This window comes from Geotrypetes seraphini, chromosome 17 (assembly GCF_902459505.1).
Source record: "Geotrypetes seraphini chromosome 17, aGeoSer1.1, whole genome shotgun sequence".
Taxonomy (NCBI): Eukaryota; Metazoa; Chordata; class Amphibia; order Gymnophiona; family Dermophiidae; genus Geotrypetes; species Geotrypetes seraphini.
This window is the reverse complement of record NC_047100.1, coordinates 8,221,098-8,240,618: the sequence shown is the minus strand read 5'-3', so window position 1 is coordinate 8,240,618 and position 19,521 is coordinate 8,221,098. Positions and strand designations below refer to the sequence as shown.

Sequence of the window (19,521 nt, the reverse complement as noted above, 5' to 3'; positions counted from 1 at the left end):
AACATTGTCTACTTGGGGATACCTAAAAAAAATGTGAGAAAACTGAGAATAGTTCAAAATACGGCCATCCGCTTAATATTCGGACTAAAGAAAAGCGATCACGTTAGCCCATTCTATAAACTCCTTCATTGGTTACCAATTGAAGCAAGAATTCTGTTCAAATTCTCCTGCCTCTGCTACAAACTAATCTGGGGATTGGCCCCCAGCTACCTACTACCACACTTTGAATTCCACTCCTCTACCAGACCTACCAGAAACCGTAACCTCTTTACCTACCCAAATATCACAGGCTGTAGATATCGTACCTTCTTAGACAGAACATTCAAATTCCAAGCAGGTAGACTGCACACTTGGCTAGGCTACTTCACCAATGCCGCCAGAGAATCCTATAGTGTCTTTAGGAAAGAATTAAAAACCACCCTGTTTAAGAAATTCATAACCTAACCAGACCTCCCCCCCCTAAGAAGCCCGTTCAACCTCTTCAGCCAATTTTCCACCTTTAATTGTTACCAGTTCATTCACTGGTGCCTGTCCTCCGTTAATGGACCATGATAACAAATTAGTTCCTCACCAACATTCTTAAGTTATCTTTATCATCTTTTCAGTCTTACACCTTGTAACTCATGGACCGTGCAATCTCCTTTCTCCTATCCTACTTATGCTCTCAATTTCCGCCGATTGTATAAAATTACTCACTGTGAAACCATGTAATTCACTGACCCTGTAATTTTCCTAGAACTATCACAAGATGTTCAATGATATACTCTGTAATTCGCTGTCTGTACAGTTTTTCTTCATTGTGAACCGCCTAGAAGTCGCAAGATTGTGGCGGTATATAAGAATAAAGTTATTATTATTATAATTATTTCCATACCTCCCCTCCGCACATGCGCCCCCCATCCCCCATAGCTCTAATTGAAGAAGTTCACGGTGGTGAACAATGTGCTCTTTACGACCCTGTCGGCTCTCCAGCTGACGTCACTTCTGGGTGCTGCACATAGGGAGAGCCGAAGGGGTCGTGAGGAGCACGCTGACCGCCGCAAGCGACAACTTCAACTAGAGGTACAAGGGAAGGATTGTGTGCAGCAGGTGGGATCAGGGGGGAAGGGGCGCCACTGCCCTGGGCGCTTCTCACGCTCGCTACGCTATTGGCCATGAATATGCGTAAGATAAATTTGCATGCATGTAAGACTCAGTATATGTAAATATATCATACACACATACTTGGTGAATATCTTGCAAACCCGCCTGGCTATTGGGACCCTGATACAGATTTAAAAAGTCCAGTACTACAGTACAGGCAGTAAAACTTGTCCAGTAGGTAGCTGGAAATTTTTGCTATGCAGAGGGAAGTGGTAGGGCCAAGAAAGTGTGATGGCCAGGCAGTTTGAGTTGGGTTGACAGGGTGGGCCAATTGATCCTTTCCAACTTAAGTTTAAAATGTTGCTTATCCACCCACCCCCCCTTTTTACAAAACCGTAAAAGCGTTTTTTAGCGCTGGCTGGCGCGCTGGATGTTCTGCGCTGTTCCCGATGCTCATAGGGACTCTACGAGCATCGGAGTAGCCTGGAGCATTCAGCGCAACAGCTGGCGCTAAAATCTGCTTTTGCGGTTTTGTAAAAAAAGGGGTTATATTAGACTGTGTGTTGAGAGGTATGTGGCATGCATCGGGAAAGGCTTTTCAGGAGTCGGAGTTTTTTATTTTTTTTTATTAAAAATAATCAAATTTACATTCTAACAGAAAATGGGAAATGAAGGGAATATTCAAAGCTATGCGATTAATTTTGTTCAAGGCAAGATTCAGATTTACTCTGTGCCAAAACTCATGCACCGAGTGAGGTTTTGAACAGGAATAAGCTACAGAAAATTTCGTCACCCGGGGAGTGCCGTTAACCATATGGGGCATTGCACAATAGTCTGCTCTGGCTGCCACATGGACTCTGTTCTGAGTTCACCGCCACCTTATCTGGTCAAAGGGCAAGTTCCAGTCTAGCTGCAAAGAGTTAATACAACAGTATTTCCTCGATCAGAGAACACTGTTCCTAACCCACTTGACTGGAACTAGAAAAGCTAAAGATGGCTTCACAGTGAGTATTTCTTCTGAATTCATCTCTCTCTTTTGAACTGTTCTTAATTAGACCCAAATCTGTGGTAGCAGAATTGTAATACAGACAGTAGGTTTGGAAACACAAGACTTTTAGGTTCTCTGATCTGTATTTGGTACAATTGGGTTTATTCTTCGGTCAATGGGGCTGAGAGTTCTGACATGGCTCATTCTGGGAATTTACCGTATTTGCCGGCGTATAAGACGACTTTTCAGTACCTTAAAATCCTCCCCAAAGTCGGGGGTCGTCTTATACGCCGGGTACTGTTTACATGCCCTTACTTTACATGCCCTAACATCTCCTTCCTTACCTCCTTACGGTGCTTACGGTACTAGTAAACCTGCCGGGACATCAGCGGGGCCATGGCGGGACATCAGTGTGACAAGGGTGCCAGCTCCTTCATCCTGCGCAGCGGGAAGCAGCGGCGCTCTGGCCCCACCCCTTTTCTCTTTACTACGTCTCTCGCACATGCGGCCGTGTGTGGAGTCTAGCCCTTAAGGAAGTTGCGGGGGCGAACAGGAGGCTTTTGAAGGCTTTTAAAGGGAAACTGTCATGCCAGCAAACTTGCTAGGGACTTGCCCGGCACTTGCTCTCTCCCTCTATGTGTTATCTTCCTTCTATCATTGACAGTTTCAGTTTGGTTAACAGTTTAGAAAACAAATAGCATGGCAGCTCCCATGGGTTTATTGTTCTATTCAGCTTTAGTGAATTAATTAAAATTGTTGAAATAAATTCTGATGTTCTTTTAAGTTTTATTTGTTGTGCAGAAGGTGTGCGGAAGAAGGGGTAGTCTTATATGGCGAGTATATAACAAACTCTATATTTTAACTGTAAAAGTTGGGGGGTCGTCTTATACGCCGGCAAATACGGTATCTCTGATTGCCTGTGTCATGTTACACCTCCTTGATGAATGCCATTTTTCATCAGTGAAACAGTGTCTAGAAAATCAATGTAGAACGAGCATAGTTTATTTATGCCCCCATCCCCCTGCACTTCTAAAACGGTTTACAGGGAATTACATACCTAAAATATTAAAAAGTCAAAACAAAATAAGAACAAAAGCAAGCAGATTTGATCTTACTTAAAGTCAATTGCTCAAAGAAATGCATCTACAAAGAGTTGAGTCCTTAACGTTTTCCTAAATTAATTCCTCTCTCCACATTTTCAAATCCAGCCAACAAGGCCATTCCACAGCTTTGACTCCTGCACATGTAAAAGTCATGGCATTCGTTTCCACATATGTAGGGATAGCCTTTGTTTTCAGCAATGCGCCACTTTCGGAACGCCAAGATACTGGAGGTGGAAACAGAACATAAGAATAGCCGCACTTGGTCAGATTAATGGTCCATCAGACCCAGTAGCCTGTCCTCACGGTGGCCAATCCAGGTCCTTTGGACCTGGCAAAAACCCAAAGAGTAGCAACAATCCATGCTACCGATCCAGGGAAAGCAGAGGCTTCCCCATATCTTTCTCAATAACAGACTATGGACTTTTCCTCCAGGAAATTGTCCATAAGAACATAAGAATAGCTTTACTGGGTCAGACCAATGGTCCATCAAGCCCAGGAGCCAATCCTCACAGTGGCCAATCCAGGTCACTAGTACCTGGCAAAAACCCAGAGTGGCAACATTCCATGCTACCGATCCAGGGCAAGCAGTGGCTTCCCCATGTCTTTCTCAATAACAGACTATGGACTTTTCCTCCAGGAACTTGACCAAACCTTTCTTAAAACCAGCTACGCTATCCACTCTTACCACAACCTCTGGCAACGCATTTCAGAACTTAACTATTCTCTTGAATGAAAAAAATATTTCCACCTTTTGGTTTAAAAGTATACCCTGTAACTTTGAGTGTCCCCCTAGTCTTTTTAAATTATGACGGAGTGAAAAATCGATCCACTTGTACCCCATTCTACTCCACTCAGGATTTTGTAGACTTCAATCATATCTCCCCGCATCCGTCTCTTTTCCAAGCTGAAAAGCCCTAACCTTTTTATTCTTTCCTTAACTCTAGGTATAGCACAATATATGGAGTTTTAAGTCATACCAGAGCTGCTGCTGATACGTAGGTGTGTATCAAGGGGAAGGAAAGGAGGAGGGAGAATAATTCACCACCTTGAGCGCCTAATAGTCCTTATACGAAGTGTGATAAAAAAAATACAGGGAATGCTACTGCCGAGCGCCATCTAGCGGAAAGGCAGGGGATCTTCATATGGGAAGTGTCACAAGTTTCAACTTGTTCAGTGCAGTCAGTCAGTTGTGAGCTACGGTTGAGAGAAGGTAGGTTTTAAAGTTTCACTCAACTATCAATAAAGAGGAACTGTGAAAAATATATAAAACCTTAAAACCGAGGTGGTGCTCAGAACCATAGAATAGTAAGAAAATCACGAATTAGAGATACTCCCCTTATGTGTTTTCAGTGATCTATCATTGCACCATCTTCAATCGGTAGAAAGGTGATTAACTGTGTAGAGTGTTCATTTCTATTTAAAGGTATAATCTTCAATTGTTTTAACTTGTGATAAAACTTGACTTAACTTTAATAGGGGTGGTTAGGAAGTTGTCTCACTCCAGCGGGTCCTGACGTGTTTCGCCAGTGGCTTCCTCAGAGAACCCCCACTTGCTGGCTGTACTCAAAGAGTAAAACTTCTTCCTTGCTCTTCACCCGTAATTACATCACTTCCTGGTAACAATTGAAGATTATATCTTTTAATAGAAATGAACACTGAGTTTTTTGAAACGCAGTTAATCACCTTTCTACCGAATGAAGATGATAGATCACTGAAAACACGTACAGGAGTCCCCGATTCGTGATTTTCTTACCATTCTATGGTTCTGAGCACCACCTCGGTTTTAAGGCTTTATATACTTTTCACAATTCCTCTTTATTGTTAGTTGAGTGAATCTACACTTTGGGGACTTTTTAGCTAAATTTTTACCCAGTAATTTTGATTGGGAATCCAGGTTTTAAAGTTTGCTATAAACAATACTAATAAATTTATTTAAATACCGCAATACCTCACGGTTCAGTGCGGTTTACAATAAGAGGTAAGAACTGTAAAACCACAGTGAATTTGCACCACAAAGCACAGCTCATTTTAAAAGATCACCAAAGCCCTATAATGTTGGGGGGGGGGAACGACTGGATTTTCACATGGTCATTCTCCTAAAGTGATTATTGATTGCTTGGTTCATTTATTCTTTGGCCTCACGTTTGGAATGTAACACCTCAATTTGAGGATCATTTCATAGTTAAAGCTTTGCTCATTTTCATTTAACTAGAATTCCTTTCTTCGGCCCTTATTTTTTCTTTTTTTGTGGCCTTTCGATACTTGTCTTTCCTCTCACACCAGCCTCTTTTCCTCACAATGAGCAAGAGTTAATCCCGCCATCCATCCTACAAGAGCAAGCCTTTGAATGTCAAATGAAGAGTGAAAACAATGAGAATAGATTATACTGACACATTCTGGGTGCTATTGGTTTTGCAGCCTTTAAATTGTTATACTGATACCTTGTGGACACTGCTGGTACTGCAGCCTTTTGCTTAATAAACACACAGAAAAATAGTAGATAAAAAATGTCTATTTTGAATGATTTTGATTTGAAAAAAAAATCTCCATAGTACACATCTACAAGTTGTGATTTTCCCAGTGAGGTTTGACTTATGGAAACTGGTTGCAAAATATACTGTAAATTCACTAGAGAGACAGATTAGCAAAGACAGATACTATGATGTTGGATTCATTTATTTTTCAAGTATTTCAGTCCAAAAGGAACACCTCTGAGAGGATCTTCAGGAACTCTGAACTGATCTGTACATCTGTTGTTTCCTTGAAGGTCACAGCAAGTTTTACTGACAAAGATGGAGTATGCCATGAAGTCTTTGAGCCTTCTTTCTCCCAAGTCCATTTCCAAGTAAGAATTCTTCTGTATTGTGTTGTGTCTTGGATACATTCACCACCCTCTCCTTTACTGCTCAAATGATGCTGACTGTTCACATACATTAAGAATGCTGTGTCCATTGCACAATGCCACCAGTTAGAGGGGCTGTGGCATTAGAAAACTGACAGCAATTTCAAGACTAAGTGGGGGGAATTCATCAAAGAGTGCATTATTGCATGTTAACCATGATTGCACACCCTAACGCACTCAATGGATTCCCCAACAGTGGAATAAGGAAAAAGTTTACCGTGACTTTTTGGAAAGAAGAAAACAAAGGCGGAGATAAACGTCAAAAGAGCTGTCACTAATTTTTTTTTTATATTTCTTTAGAAAGATTTATTCTCTAGCACTTTTATATTTTTCGCCTAGCCTCCTAGAGACTCAAAGGGGCAGAGATGTTTTCAAGGTGTAATAAAAGGTGGGCTTTTATAGGAGCATAGTGATAATGGCGTAAAGACACTGAAGAGAAGTACGAGAGGCCTCTGCGACGAAAGCAGAAAAGCAAACACAGGAGTCATGAGGGAGAGATGTCACCTGCTCAAGCGTGGGTCAATCAGGAGAAACTTTCTTGTTAGTTGCAATAGTTGACTCAACACTGAGGGTGCTTTGGCAGGAAATGCCTTTATCAAGAGTCAAATATCAAAGGTCTTCTGGTTGGCACAATAAAGGAGCAAAAACAATTTGCGTGGCAGAAAGCTGCTGGTGACTGTGACGTACACTTGTGTTGAAACACTTTGCCCACCGTACCAGGAACTGTTATTGCCCATCATATAATGTTCTACCCTACCAAGTCATCATGCCTTACAAGGCTTTGCCACATTTTGTCACACTGCCTCCTTCTCTACTATTCATTGTATCTTTCTTATTATATATGCCATACTATGTCTACCATGCTACAAATTCATGAGCTATGTCCACTACACAATATCTGCTATCCCATGTCCACCACGCAAGGTTCTATCATGCTAAGTGCCATACTGTCATATCAAACTAGGTTAGCCACATTTTATATACTGTTTTGCCACGCTAAATTTGTAAGAAAATAAGAATAGCTTTACTGGATCAGACCAATGGTCCATCAAGCCCAGTAGCCCGTCCTCACAGTGGCCAATCCAGGTCACAAGTACATGGCAAAAACCCAAAGAGTAGCAACATTCCAGACAGAATCTCAAACAATAACAAGGTTCCCTGTAGAGTCCCAGCGTAGCAACATTCCAGGGCAAGCAGTGGCTCCCCCCATGTCTTTCTCAATAGCAAACTATGGACTTTTGCTCCAGGAACTTGTCCAAACCTTTCTTAAAACCAATAACACTATCCACTCTTACCACAACCTCTGGCAACACGTTCCAGAGCTTACCTATTCTCTGAGTGAAATAATATTTCCTCCTATTGGTTTTAAAAGTATTTCCCTGTAACTTCATTGACTGTCCCCTAGCCTTTGCAATACTATGCTTGTATTTGACTGTCAGCCATGCTAAGCTGCCATCCTATGCTTGTTGTGCAATGCTCGTTATGCTGAGTCACACTGTGCCATGTTAGTCATGTTATATTTTACCAGACTTTATTATGTTTGTAAATTTGTAACCCGTTCTGAGCTCTCCTGGGAGGATGGCATATACCACAGGTGTCAAAGTCGGTCCTCGAGGGCCAGAATCCAGTCGGGTTTTCAGGATTTCCCCAGTGAATCTGCATGAGATCTATTTGCATGTACTGCTTTCAATGCATATTCATTGGGGAAATCCAGAAAACCCGAGTGGATTCCGGCCCTCGAGGAGGGCTTTGACACCCCTGGCATATACAGTCAAACGTTTGCGAGTAACGCGGTTTTCGAGTGTTTTGCAAGACGAGCAAAACATTCTCACAAATCGTGACTCGCAAACCGAGCATCGCTCCCCCTACCCGCGAACCGGCATCCCCTCGGAAAGAGCGAGAGCCAAAGGCCTTAAGCATGCGCAGATGCTCAAGGCCCAGGCAAGAGGAAGGATCTTCGTTCACCGGCACATCCTGTGGGCTGCGTGCCGGTGCCAGATGGAGTAAGGCTTCTGTTTGGGTGGGCGGGGGATGCCGGTTTGTGCAGGGGGGGCGTTCATGAGCAAGGGGGGGGGGGCAATGCCGGTTCTCGGGGGGGGGGGGTAGTAGAGTAGCGCCGGTGGCCTCGGGGGTGGGAACCAATCAAGCGAGTTTCCCTTACTTCCTATGGGGAAACTCGCTTTGATATATGAGCAGTTTGGTTTACGAGCATGCTTCTGGAACGAATTATGCTCGTAAACCAAGGTTCCACTGTATAACCAAATAAATAAATAAATTCCTGCTGAAACACTATCAAGTGTCGAGTCAACTATTGCAACTATCAATAAAGGTTCTCCTGATTGACCTACACTTGAACTGGTGACATCTCTCCCTCATGTGTTTGCTCCCTTAGAGGTAGTACTATGAAACTACCACTAGAGGTCATTGGTGCCATTTGAGGGAAGGAGCTGACAAGAGTGACTAGTGATCATTAATGTCAAGTAAGGTAGGTGGGGGAGGGGAAGTTCCAGTTGGGGGGGGGTTCAGATTGGGGAGGGATTTAGTTGGGTTGGCACTATGGGGGAGGCAGTTGGGGCTTTCGCTTTGGGGGAGGTCAGTGGTGTAGTAAGGTGGGGGGGCTGTCCTCCCCGGCCGCCATCTTGGTGGGGGTGGTTTGCCCTGGGCGCCATCCCATTCCTCCCTTCGCACGCCTTCACTACCCCCCCTCCCCACTATACCTCTAGCTCTTCACTGGCACGAGCAGCAACTCCAACCTGCTTCTTGTGCCCGCATTGGCTCTCCCTCTGTCAGTTCCGGGTCCCATGCCTAGGAAGTGACGTCAGAGGGAGAGCTAACGCCAAGGCAGGCAGCAAGCTGGTGGTGATGCTGCTCACGCCGGGAAATTAAAAAAGGTACGGGGGAAGGGGTGCATGGCAGGGAGGACAGGGAAGGAGGTGCAGAGAAGAGGGCGGGGGTGGGGCGCCTCTCTTATTTATTTAGTTTCCGCCCTCCCAGAAAGCTCAGGGCGGGTAACAGAAGAACAAACACAGATTCTGAGAACAATCTTACAGAAAACCCGGGAGGGTAACAGAATAACAGGGGGAACCTAGGTACAATATTAAAGGCTAACAATTTATCATCAAGGAACAATGTACAGATTCCATAGGATCTAGGTACAAGGCGAGGCCAACATGTTATCTTGTACAGAGGGGAATCAGGTGGAGCAAGGGCAGACATAGTTTAGGGGCGGAGACTCTGGAAACATAGAGAACATAGCGGGGCACTGAGTAAAAAGCATGTTGGAGGTGAATAGAGGGGAGCTCAAGCAGTGGGGTAGTCTTGTTCATCTGGCAGTTCTTATCGCTTGAGGACTTCATTGTCCTGGTTCCTCAAAACTAATTTCAGGCCCGGCGCAGTTAACGGATGAGGAAGTTCTTTACTGCCTTTCGGAAAGTTGTCAGGGAGCCCAGGGATCTGAGTTGTGTGGGCAAATGATTCCAAAGCTTAGGGATGAAGTGGCTGTAGGAGCGTTTACGTGCAGTTTCCAGTTGAAGGGCTCTTCCTGGGGGAATGCAAGAGTTGTTTCTCCCTTTTGGAGCGGAGGGGGCAGTTGGGCATGCAGGATGCTTTGTAGTGGAGGTTTTTATGGGCTACTATGAGGCCTTTGAAGGCACAGCGCTTGTTGATAGGTAGCAGGTGAGACAGTGGGGAGGTGCTCTGGCAACTACTTTAAAACGACTTGCTTGCTTTTTACACCAGTGGGCCATGGTTTGGCAGTCCAATACTCCAGAGTGGTAAAATAACCCCAGCTTTACCATGGCTTTTGGTGTAGACCCATCGCACATCGGAAGCCATATTGACTTAAATAATGTTGTGTTAGGACAAAACAACCTGCATTAATGCTCTTTAAGTCAGTTATTGCCCTAACACAGCTAACTTCCTCCACCCACCCCACCCCCAATGTAGCCCAGTTTGAGGCAACTTTCAGTCAGAACCAACTATTTAAGCTACGAATAATAACAGATTCCTCCTATCCTTTGTGTCTGTGGGAATACAAACGGGCTTTCTTCAATTTGTGATCTCGCCTTCAGGAATTTAAGTCAAATGTTGTTTTCCTTACAAGTTATTTTCTAGACGAGTACTGGACAGGAGCAGTTTAGTGGTTAGAGCGCTAGCATAGGATTCAAGAAACATCCTAAGCCTTCAATATGTGTGACCATAGGCAAATGACTTGTTGTTATCCTTACCTGCCCTCACTAATCTCCATCCTAATATATGCTATGGAGGATTAGCAAATGTTAGTCGACCACCCCTTTCTGCGTCTCCTGACCTCGTGTATTGCCTTGGCTAGGTGCGTTTCAGTGAGTGCCTCAATGACTCAGCAGCTGTTCTCGGGTCCTGTAACGAAAGTGCGACCTTATCGTGTCAGTAACTGGGACCGCAGTGTTAAGAAAGGAATAATGGCCGACAGCCTGAGCGACCTCCTCAGTAAGGTGAGAATGAAAGCAGCTCCTAGGGCCGGATTCGCTAATCATTTGCCCTCATTTTGCAATCACACATTACAAGTACTTCACGTTTTTGTTTCCTTGTCTCATTACCTTTATAATTTCTCTTTCTTTGGTTATGACTATCTTTTTTTTTTTTTTAATTCTGTAACCTTCTCACAGACTTCTTTCCTCTGCCCAATGCTTTTTACTACGCTTCTCTTGTCTTCCGGTTTCCAGAGTGTTCTTACTCTCTCATTTGTATTTTCAGGTACAGCATGCTCTACTGGTTACTGGTACTGTCACTCTGGTTCTAGATGAGGATGGAACAGATGTTGATACTGAGGAGTTTTTCCAGTCCCTGGATAATGGATCTGTCTTAATGGTGCTTGAAAAGGGGCAGAAATGGAGACCAAGTGAAGTAAGCAAAATACCATAGGTTGTCAGTAGCTCAGCTTTTGAATCTGTACATGGACAAATGCAAGTTTCTTCCTCTGAGTCAGGGGTAGGCAATTCCGGTCCTCGAGGGACACAGGCAGAGACACATATGTCTTTGTCTCTTGCACATTCACTGTAGATATCCCGAAAACCTGACTTGCCTGTGGCTCTCGAGGACTGGAATTGCCTACCCCTGCTCTGGGTTATGTGCTATTATTTGCTGGTCTTAGAGCCATAAGAAGTTGCCTCCACTGGGTCAGACCAGAGGTCCATCCCGCCCAGCGGTCCGCTCCCGCGGCAGCCCATCAGGTCCGCGACCTGTGAAGTGGTTTCTGACCACTTCTATAACCTACCTCAAGTTCTATCTGTACCCCTCTATCCCCTTATCCTCCAGGAACCTATCCAAACCTTCCTTGAACCCCTGTACAGAGTTCTGGCCTATCACTTCCTCCGGAAGCGCATTCCATGTGTCCACCACCCTCTGGGCAAAAAAGAACTTCCCAGCATTCGTCCTAAACCCTTCCCCCTTCAATTTCTCCGAGTGACCCCTAGTGCTTGTGGCTCCCCACAGTTTGAAGAATCTGTCCCTATCTACTTTCTCCATGCCCTTCAAGATTTTTAAGGTTTCCATCATGTCCCCTCCAAGTCTCCTCCTCTCCAGGGAGAACAGCCCCAGCATTTTCAACCTATTAGAAGAGCGATTTTATTACCGGTACTGTGGTTGCCTTTCTTCCTCTTTCTTTGAAGGCGGGTATTCTATGAGTGGGACACTTAATGCTGTTTTCATATCCACAGAATGCTACTTACCAGATCTCTTCCTCCAATAAGCCTCACAGGATTGATGTGGCTCGTGTGACCTTTGACCTCTACAAGATGAATCCCCGGGATTTCATTGGCTGCTTAAATGTCAAAGCTACGTTGTATGGCACTTACACACTGTCCTACGATATGCAGTGTTATGGAGCTAAAAGGATCATGAAGTAAGTGGACAATTTTTCCCCCCTTCTGTATATAGAAAATATAGCTCTGTACGGTATTTACTAGAACACTATCCTTCCCTTCACACCAGTCACAACATTTTTCAATGTAACATTTTTTTTCCACCCTCTTATTCTTGTAGAGAAGCATTACGGTGGGGACTTTTCACCATGCAGGCCACTGGTCATATGTTGTTGGGCACATCTTGTTACATGCGCCAACTTCTGGATGCTACGGATGACCTTCCCCTGGATGAGAAGCCTTCATTGGCACAGAAATACCTAATCCCTTCCTATTATCGGAAGATGTTGCAGTAAATGCACCGTCACTGAAGCTGCTAGGGCCTGATAACTACAAGAATACGCCTCAACTCAACGGGAGAGAATGGCATTGCAAACCACACGACTAAGACTTCATCAAAGAGCCACATTCCATTACTCTCACCACGTAAGGTGGTAACATGACATTAAGAATATGGAAAAGATGGTGAAGTTTTCCCGCACTCGAATAGACGATTTCTGTAAATGAACTTGAAAGCAAAACCTTAATGTAACGAACAATAGAGTACGATGTAGACTAGATTCTTTTTATTCCAGGATTTTCCTTGTTTTTCTGGGTTATACAACCCATGGTGCTGTCCACTTTCACCTATTTACAAGCCCCTGAAGATATCTGTGCCTGTTGTATGTTGTCTGGAAGATGTGACTTATATCACAGTACTGTGTAAAGCTGACTGTCAGATGGTGAGGCTGTTTCTAGAAGTACATTTCTGATAGCTCTTAAGTCAGCCAATGAAATGAAAGCAGCTATCCATTCTAGGCAAGACTGTCAGAAAATGTGCATGATCTTAATAGGTTCCGGTAAAATTAAAGAAAAAAAAATGAACACTAATTAATGAAACTAATTTTATATTCCTTATGGGAAAATTTTTAAAAAAACCTAAAAGTTTATAACTCCAGTAAAGATGATACAGGGGACCCCACACAAGGTCTACTTTTGGATTGGCTGAATATCCCAGACTTGGTCTAGAAACAAGTACAGGTGATATTTTATCATCACCCATCTTTATAGCACTAAAATCTGATATATTTTCACACTGAAATACACAGACCTGCTGAATATTAGCACTTTATCATGCTGAAAAATAATTTGATTCTAATCTAAAGCATGCATGCAAATATTTTGCTTCCCCAGGAAATAAATCCTGGAGCTTCTCATTCTCATGAAGAGAATAGTCACAACTTTGCAAAAAGGGCACTTGCTGTAGCAAATCTCAGGTTCTGGCTGTAACATTCCCGGTGCAAGAGCTTCTCCTATGAATACTAAGAAATTGTGACGGCAGAGTTTACTCAACGACGAGACAATCAAGGCACAACAAAGGAGTCATGAGGATGAGATGTCAATAATTCAGCCACGGGTGTGAAGTTCAAAGTTCACTTTATTGATAGTAGCAATGCGAGCACTGGCTGAATTATTGACATCTCATCATCCTCACGACTCCTTTGTTGGGGAGAGTTTACTCAACAGAAAAACCCTTGCTTGTGAACTTAAAATTTGCAATTAGTGGGAGTCAGTGAAGAGAATCAGCATGCTGTGATCAGAAATGGGGTTATATTTAGGTGTCACGAAGTCAAGACAATTCTTGTTTACTATAAGTAGAGAAATGCAGAAGCTATAGTGTTACAGTTTGTGTTGGACTGAAAGGATGAACAGTGCAGAATCATAGACCAGTCCTTTGCTGCCCTCATAGCAAACACAATTTTCCTTCTGCTACTAAAATGATTTTTATTATAATCTTTGTATTATATATTTATGTATGTATATTTACCTGTATATTTATATTATAATATATGTTCAAACACCCATCTTTCTTTCATCTACCTTTTTTCCACTGTATTCCATTCATTAAGACGCTCATGAACAGTGAATTGGGTAATACTAGTTTGCAGCCTCAGCATCTGAAGGGACGTTTTGTTAGTTTAATGCTAAAATCTGAGGATCTGATTATTTAACTTCATTTAAATATTTACATCAGTGCTTCTAAGCCAGGGATCTCAAGGCCCTTGAGGGCCGCAATCCAGTCGGGTTTTCAGGATTTCCCCAATGAATATGCATTGAAAGCAGTACATGCACATAGATCTCATGCATATTCATTGGGGAAATCCTGAAAACCCGACTGGATTGCGGCCCTCAAGGAGGGACTTTGAGACCCCTGTTCTAAGCCCTCCTCGTTGGAGATTACCAGAATGCACATGCATGGACAGATCTGCACACAAAGGATCTCCAACTTATGTAAATGCATATTCATTGAGGCAATCCTAAACACCTGATTTGATAGGTGTGCCTCCAAGAGAAGGTTGAGAATCATTGATTTAAATGACCCTTTCCTACTGAACCTTTTTTAAAAAACAACTTCACTTATTCCATTACACGGTAGAATCTCAGTTATCCGGCACCCGTGGAGATTGGTGGGGATTCGTCGACTCACCGATTCAGCAACCCCCTACCTCCAGGGCCTCCTAAAAAGCAACGGTGGCAGCAGCAGCGCTCTGAACTGGGTCCAGTCCCATCCCGTTTCGAGGAAAACAATAAATGGTCGCGTTAGGTACACCAGTCCCAATTCCCTTTCCCCCTCAATTCTAAAAATGGAGTCCAGTACCTCTGTGCAACGAGTCCTCGACGAGGCAACAGGAGCCACCTCCACGTGCAGGAACCTAGACGCAAGTGACGCCCGTCAAGCAGCTGAACTGCACGTAGCAGCGCGAGCGTAAGGAAGGTGGGAGGAGGAGGAGGAGGCGGTCCTCGGTCGGCTCGGGGCGCTGATTGGTCACTGGCGCGCCCTTACGCTCGCACGTGAACCGCCCATAAAGGCCTTGCCCTGCGGCGCCCTGCCCTTTCTTCGGACGTCACTTCCTGCTTCCGGGGAAGAGGGCGCTTGCGGCGGAGAAGGCCGAGGCGCGGGGTTGGTGGCGGGGCGACCTCAGGAATGAGTTTGACGGTAAGTTGGGGGGGGGGGGGGGGGGCTCTGATACCTGTGAGTAATTGGAAGCAGCCGGCGACTGATGTCATCGATTAAGGCTTCAAACACCCGACAGTGGTTGGTGTTTTAACGGGGGGTGAATATCATGTTAAGTCAGGCCGTTGATATTTGCAAAAAACAAACAAAAAAACCCCAAATGCTGAAAATGGCATGGTATCTTCGCTGTATATGCACAGTCTCTTGCATTGTAAACCGCTCTGAACTGTTTTGTGGTATTGCGGTATACAAAAATAAAGTTATTATTATTGTTTTTTTAATTCTTTATTCGTTTTCGTAGGTTACAACAAGTGTAGCAAATAAACTCATTTAAAACTTAAAGATACACACTTGATTAACTCATATAAGCATCAAATTTAACATTTCATTACAAATTAAAATTCTATAATATTTTAAATATTATGAAAGAAATCTAACATTTATGTCATTCTTATTGAATCTAATAATCCCTTCCCCCCTCCCTCCCTATTCAATAAATCATAAAATCATCCTTACTGTGGAATTATTGAAATACTCGTGTATTATATAATAACAACAAGTAAAACCCACCCTTTTCCCCCCTAATCAAATACCTTAACATGGGAAAAGTTAATCATTCATTACAAAAATCTGTTTACGGTCCCCAGACTTTCTGAAATTTACTAATATAACCTTTAATATAAAGTTATTATTATTATTAACCCAGACTGTAGGAAAAGTACTTGGCTTCCTCAGGGGTTCAGAGACTTTTGCAGCCTGGGGTTTCTGTTTGGTACAAACCAACGGCCCGCTTACATTCTCTAAAAGCTTCCGGGCGTAGTTAGTCTACAGCTGATTATGTTTTCTTTTTTGTTATTCTTCTTCAAGGTCTGTCTATAAAGCACTGCCATGGCATCCCGTGCAGGCCCCCGGGCGAGAGGAACCGACGGCAGCGACTATCAGCACCGAGAAAAAGTTGCTTCCCATTACCAAATGAGGTACCATGTGAGACTGGGTCTGAAAAACTGATGGCGGTGGCCGAAATCGGCTCTAGAGTAGCCCAGAGCTTGGTTCTTCCTGAAGGACAAGCCAGACGTTTGCCTGATCCATCCAGGCCTGGGCTTCTTTGGGGGCTGAGTACTCTTGAGCTTGCCTAGTGTCCTGATGGACATCGCACAAGTAGCATCCTCAGCCCCACTACAGAAGTTAAACCTGATCTTTCAATAGTGTCAGTCTTGAGGGTGTTTTTCACCATTATGCTTAGGCTTTGGTACAAATTGTCACCACTGTTTTAGCCTGATTTGGCTTGCACAGAGTTTACCTTTTTTTTTTTTTTTTTTTTAATAACTATGACTTGCATTGTAATAATAATAATAACTTTGTTCTTTTATACTGCCATACCCAAACGTTCTAGGCGGTTTACACTAAAGAGCTGGACAATCAGTGAAATACAATAATACAGTTTAAAAACCAAATATTTATAAAATAGAATTTCAATAATAAAACTCTCACTAAGTAATAAACTTATTGAACAAAGTGATCTTAATTAATTTCCGAAAACTGCAATAGGATAGCTTAGCTTGCTGAGTACATTTACCTAACCAATGTGGTTTACCTACCAGCTTGAAATTCTAGGGTCCTATCTAAGAAGGTCTTATATCTACACCCATTAATTTTGGGATAAGCAAATAAGTAGAAGTTTCTACTTTCTCTTGATAGTCTATGAAACACAAAATGAGGAAAAAGGTAAGCTGTAGACAATCCCAATATCAGCTTAAAGCAGGTACTGCCCTTGCTATACATCTCTTCAAAAAGGTAGTTATTCTAAATAAACAAAAATAAATGTAGATTTATGCAAAAGATTGAGTGCTATAAGTCTGTTCTTGTTATCTGTGCGTTTGCGATGTGCAAATTCGCTTATCCACACTTGCAGTAGCATATCTATGGTATGTGATACTCAGGGCTGATAACATCCCCGTCTTTTTTTATCCCATCTTCCCCAGAAAGCTCAAAATGGATTACAGTTTAACATTCAGTGTTACAATATAACATTGCATAGGGTTACAACCTCTCTAACTCCAGCACTGCCTTCTCCCCCAAGCCAAGTCTGAACAACAGTGTGATGCTGTGTCAAGTAGTCCTCATTGTGGGGGGGGGATGATTTTAAAATAGGCCATTCCAGTTAAGCAAGCCGCCGCACCCACTAGGCGGTTTGCAAAATCAATGTATAGCCACAGCCTATATTTGGGGAAATATGATAGTTGAATTTCTGATGTAGAATGACATCGTACTTATCCCTAATCCACAGCCTTTTTAAGCTGAAGTTGCAATTAAAAAAAAAAAAAAAATGCAAGACCTAGGTAAGCTGTCCATAGCAGAACTCAACTGTAGTATCCTTTCTCTTGATTTTGTTTTCACAGTGTTTCTCTGAAGTCAGAAATTAAGAAGCTCATTTATGTACATGTGTTGATCTGGCTGCTGCTTGTGGCTCAGATGTGTGTCGCCCATTTGAAGCTTGTGTCCCATGATGTGGTGGCCATGCCTTACCAGTGGCAGTATCCTTACCTGCTCAGCATTATTCCCTCAGTTGTTGGCTTATTCTCCTTTCCCCGTAATAATATCAGTTACCTGGTGATTTCCATGATCAGTACTGGCCTCCTCTCCATTGCGCCCCTCATCTACGGCAGTATGGAGATGTTCCCCATGGCACAACAACTTTACCGTCACGGCAAGGCCTACCGCTTCATATTCGGCTTCTCTGCTGTATCAGTTATGTATCTGGTGATGGTAGTGGCGGTGCAGGTTCACGCCTGGCAAATCTACTACAGCAAGAAGCTGCTGGACTCCTGGTTTACAAGCACTCAGGAAAAGAAGAAGAAATAGTGTTTCACTGCAGGATATTGTGAATAGGAAGCTCTGAATGTCACTGAAGATTAACCCCAAGAACTAGAACTGAATTCCTCCTGTTGTTACCCAAAGACTCCCATTTCCAAAACAGCAGCTTGTCTCTTATATTAAAAAAAAAAAAAAATAGAATAGGTAACATGAAGATTTACCTCTCAGTGGCTAACTTGCTACAGTATTACAAAGTAAGCTGCCTTGGATTCCTGCAGAAACATAGAAACATGATGGCAGATAAAGGCCAAATGGCCTAGTCTGCCCTGTAATTCTTTTTCCTTATATTGTTTCAGCTTAATGTATCAAGAGTGAGGGAAGACCATGATACTGATTAGCTGTCTTTGAACTAAGTACAAAGGGCTAGTGCCATGGCAGCATCCTTCATAAATGCGTCCTCTGTAATTTAAAATATGAACAATGACTTTCAACTAGTGCATGAAGATGGGGGGGTATTTATTATTGATACAGTTGCTTTCATAGAGGCCAATGTAGTTCTGTGGGACTTTTGCAGCTTTTTGATATTTCATACTAAATTTTACTATCCATGTAACTGAGCTAAGTTTCAAAATTTTATGTAGAATTTAGCTACAGGGATCAGCCAAAAAGATAGCAATGCCTCTGGAGAAATAACTTTTTTTTGTGGAGCAAATCAGTGTGTAACCATGTTCATGGACCAAGTTTTCCAAATGTTCATGAATGAGCTGCTTAGATATCATTGTTGCTCATTAACCCCCTATGAGCGTCGGAGCTGTTACATTCACGATGGGCGCTAAAAACGTGCTACGGTTTGTAAAGGGGGGGTTATTTAAGAATTTGCTTAAACATTTCATGCATAGCAAGCTATATGTGAAAGCTTATTTATGCAAAGGGAATCTAAAAGCTGAGGATTTTCTTGAAAATAGGCCTTACACATGTAAAAATGTATAAAAGCCTGAATGAAAAAGTTTGTTCTTTGGTTCCATCTGCAGAAAATACTTCAGTGTAATAGATCAGCCTTGCGTAGAAAGTGATGATTTGATTCCAGGCAACATGAAGAGCTATGTCCATTTCTCAAGAAATACCCTTCTTGAAAGAGATGAAAATTCTAAAACAAAAATTCTAACCCCTAATCACAATAATCCCCTCTGGAGAAGGCATTTACTATTAGAAACATAATGGCAGATAAATGCCAAAATGGCCCATCCTGTCTGCCCATCTGCAGCATCCATTATCTCCTCAAGTGCCTATCCAATACTTTCATGAATTCAGACCCAGTCATTGTCTCCACCGCCTCTACCAGGAAACCATTCCATGCATCTACCACCCTTTCTCTTTGTAAGGTTTTGCCATAGGACCCCACTTCCACCATTAACTGCTTGCAGATTCCTTTATGTAATGTAATGTAATGCAATTTATTTCTTATATACCGCTACATCCGTTAGGTTCTAAGCGGTTTTCAGAAAATATACATTAAAATTATAAGTGAGAAAGGTACTTAGAATTTCCCTAACTGTCCCGAAGGCTCACAATCTAACTAAAGTACCTAGAGAGTAGTAAGGAAGTGCAAAGTAAGGAAAGAGAAAAAATGAGAAAATAAACAATCTAACAGAACTATGTGCTTTGAAAGATAGAAGAGAAGAGATATAGAGGAGGAACTGTTGAAAAAAGAATTCTGGAGAAATTTAAAAGATAGA

At 42.8% G+C, this 19,521-nt stretch overlaps 3 protein-coding genes across 3 annotated transcripts in view; 2 read left to right on the top strand and 1 right to left on the bottom strand.

Moving 5' to 3' along the window:
- The window catches only part of RPUSD3 (RNA pseudouridine synthase D3), a 46,740-nt gene extending 32,038 nt beyond the window's left edge, over window positions 1-14,702 (bottom strand). Inside the window, exon 1 of the mRNA XM_033926000.1 lies at window positions 14,615-14,702. The gene's annotated coding sequence lies outside the window, so the exon portion shown is untranslated. The remainder of the gene's footprint in view (window positions 1-14,614) is intronic.
- On the top strand, window positions 1,965-13,807 carry CIDEC (cell death inducing DFFA like effector c). The gene is made up of 6 exons (XM_033926002.1): window positions 1,965-2,087; window positions 5,942-6,019; window positions 10,407-10,548; window positions 10,811-10,960; window positions 11,773-11,957; window positions 12,098-13,807. The coding sequence occupies exons 1-6, from the start codon at window positions 2,077-2,079 to the stop codon at window positions 12,270-12,272; spliced, it is 741 nt and encodes a 246-aa protein (XP_033781893.1). The 5' UTR covers window positions 1,965-2,076; the 3' UTR covers window positions 12,273-13,807.
- Window positions 14,703-14,829: 127 nt separating the features above from the next.
- On the top strand, window positions 14,830-18,804 carry JAGN1 (jagunal homolog 1). Its single transcript, XM_033925995.1, has 3 exons — window positions 14,830-14,953; window positions 15,839-15,948; window positions 17,371-18,804. Exons 2-3 carry the CDS (start codon window positions 15,860-15,862, stop codon window positions 17,831-17,833), a joined length of 552 nt encoding a protein of 183 aa, XP_033781886.1. The 5' UTR covers window positions 14,830-14,953; window positions 15,839-15,859; the 3' UTR covers window positions 17,834-18,804.
- Window positions 18,805-19,521: the final 717 nt, after the last annotated feature.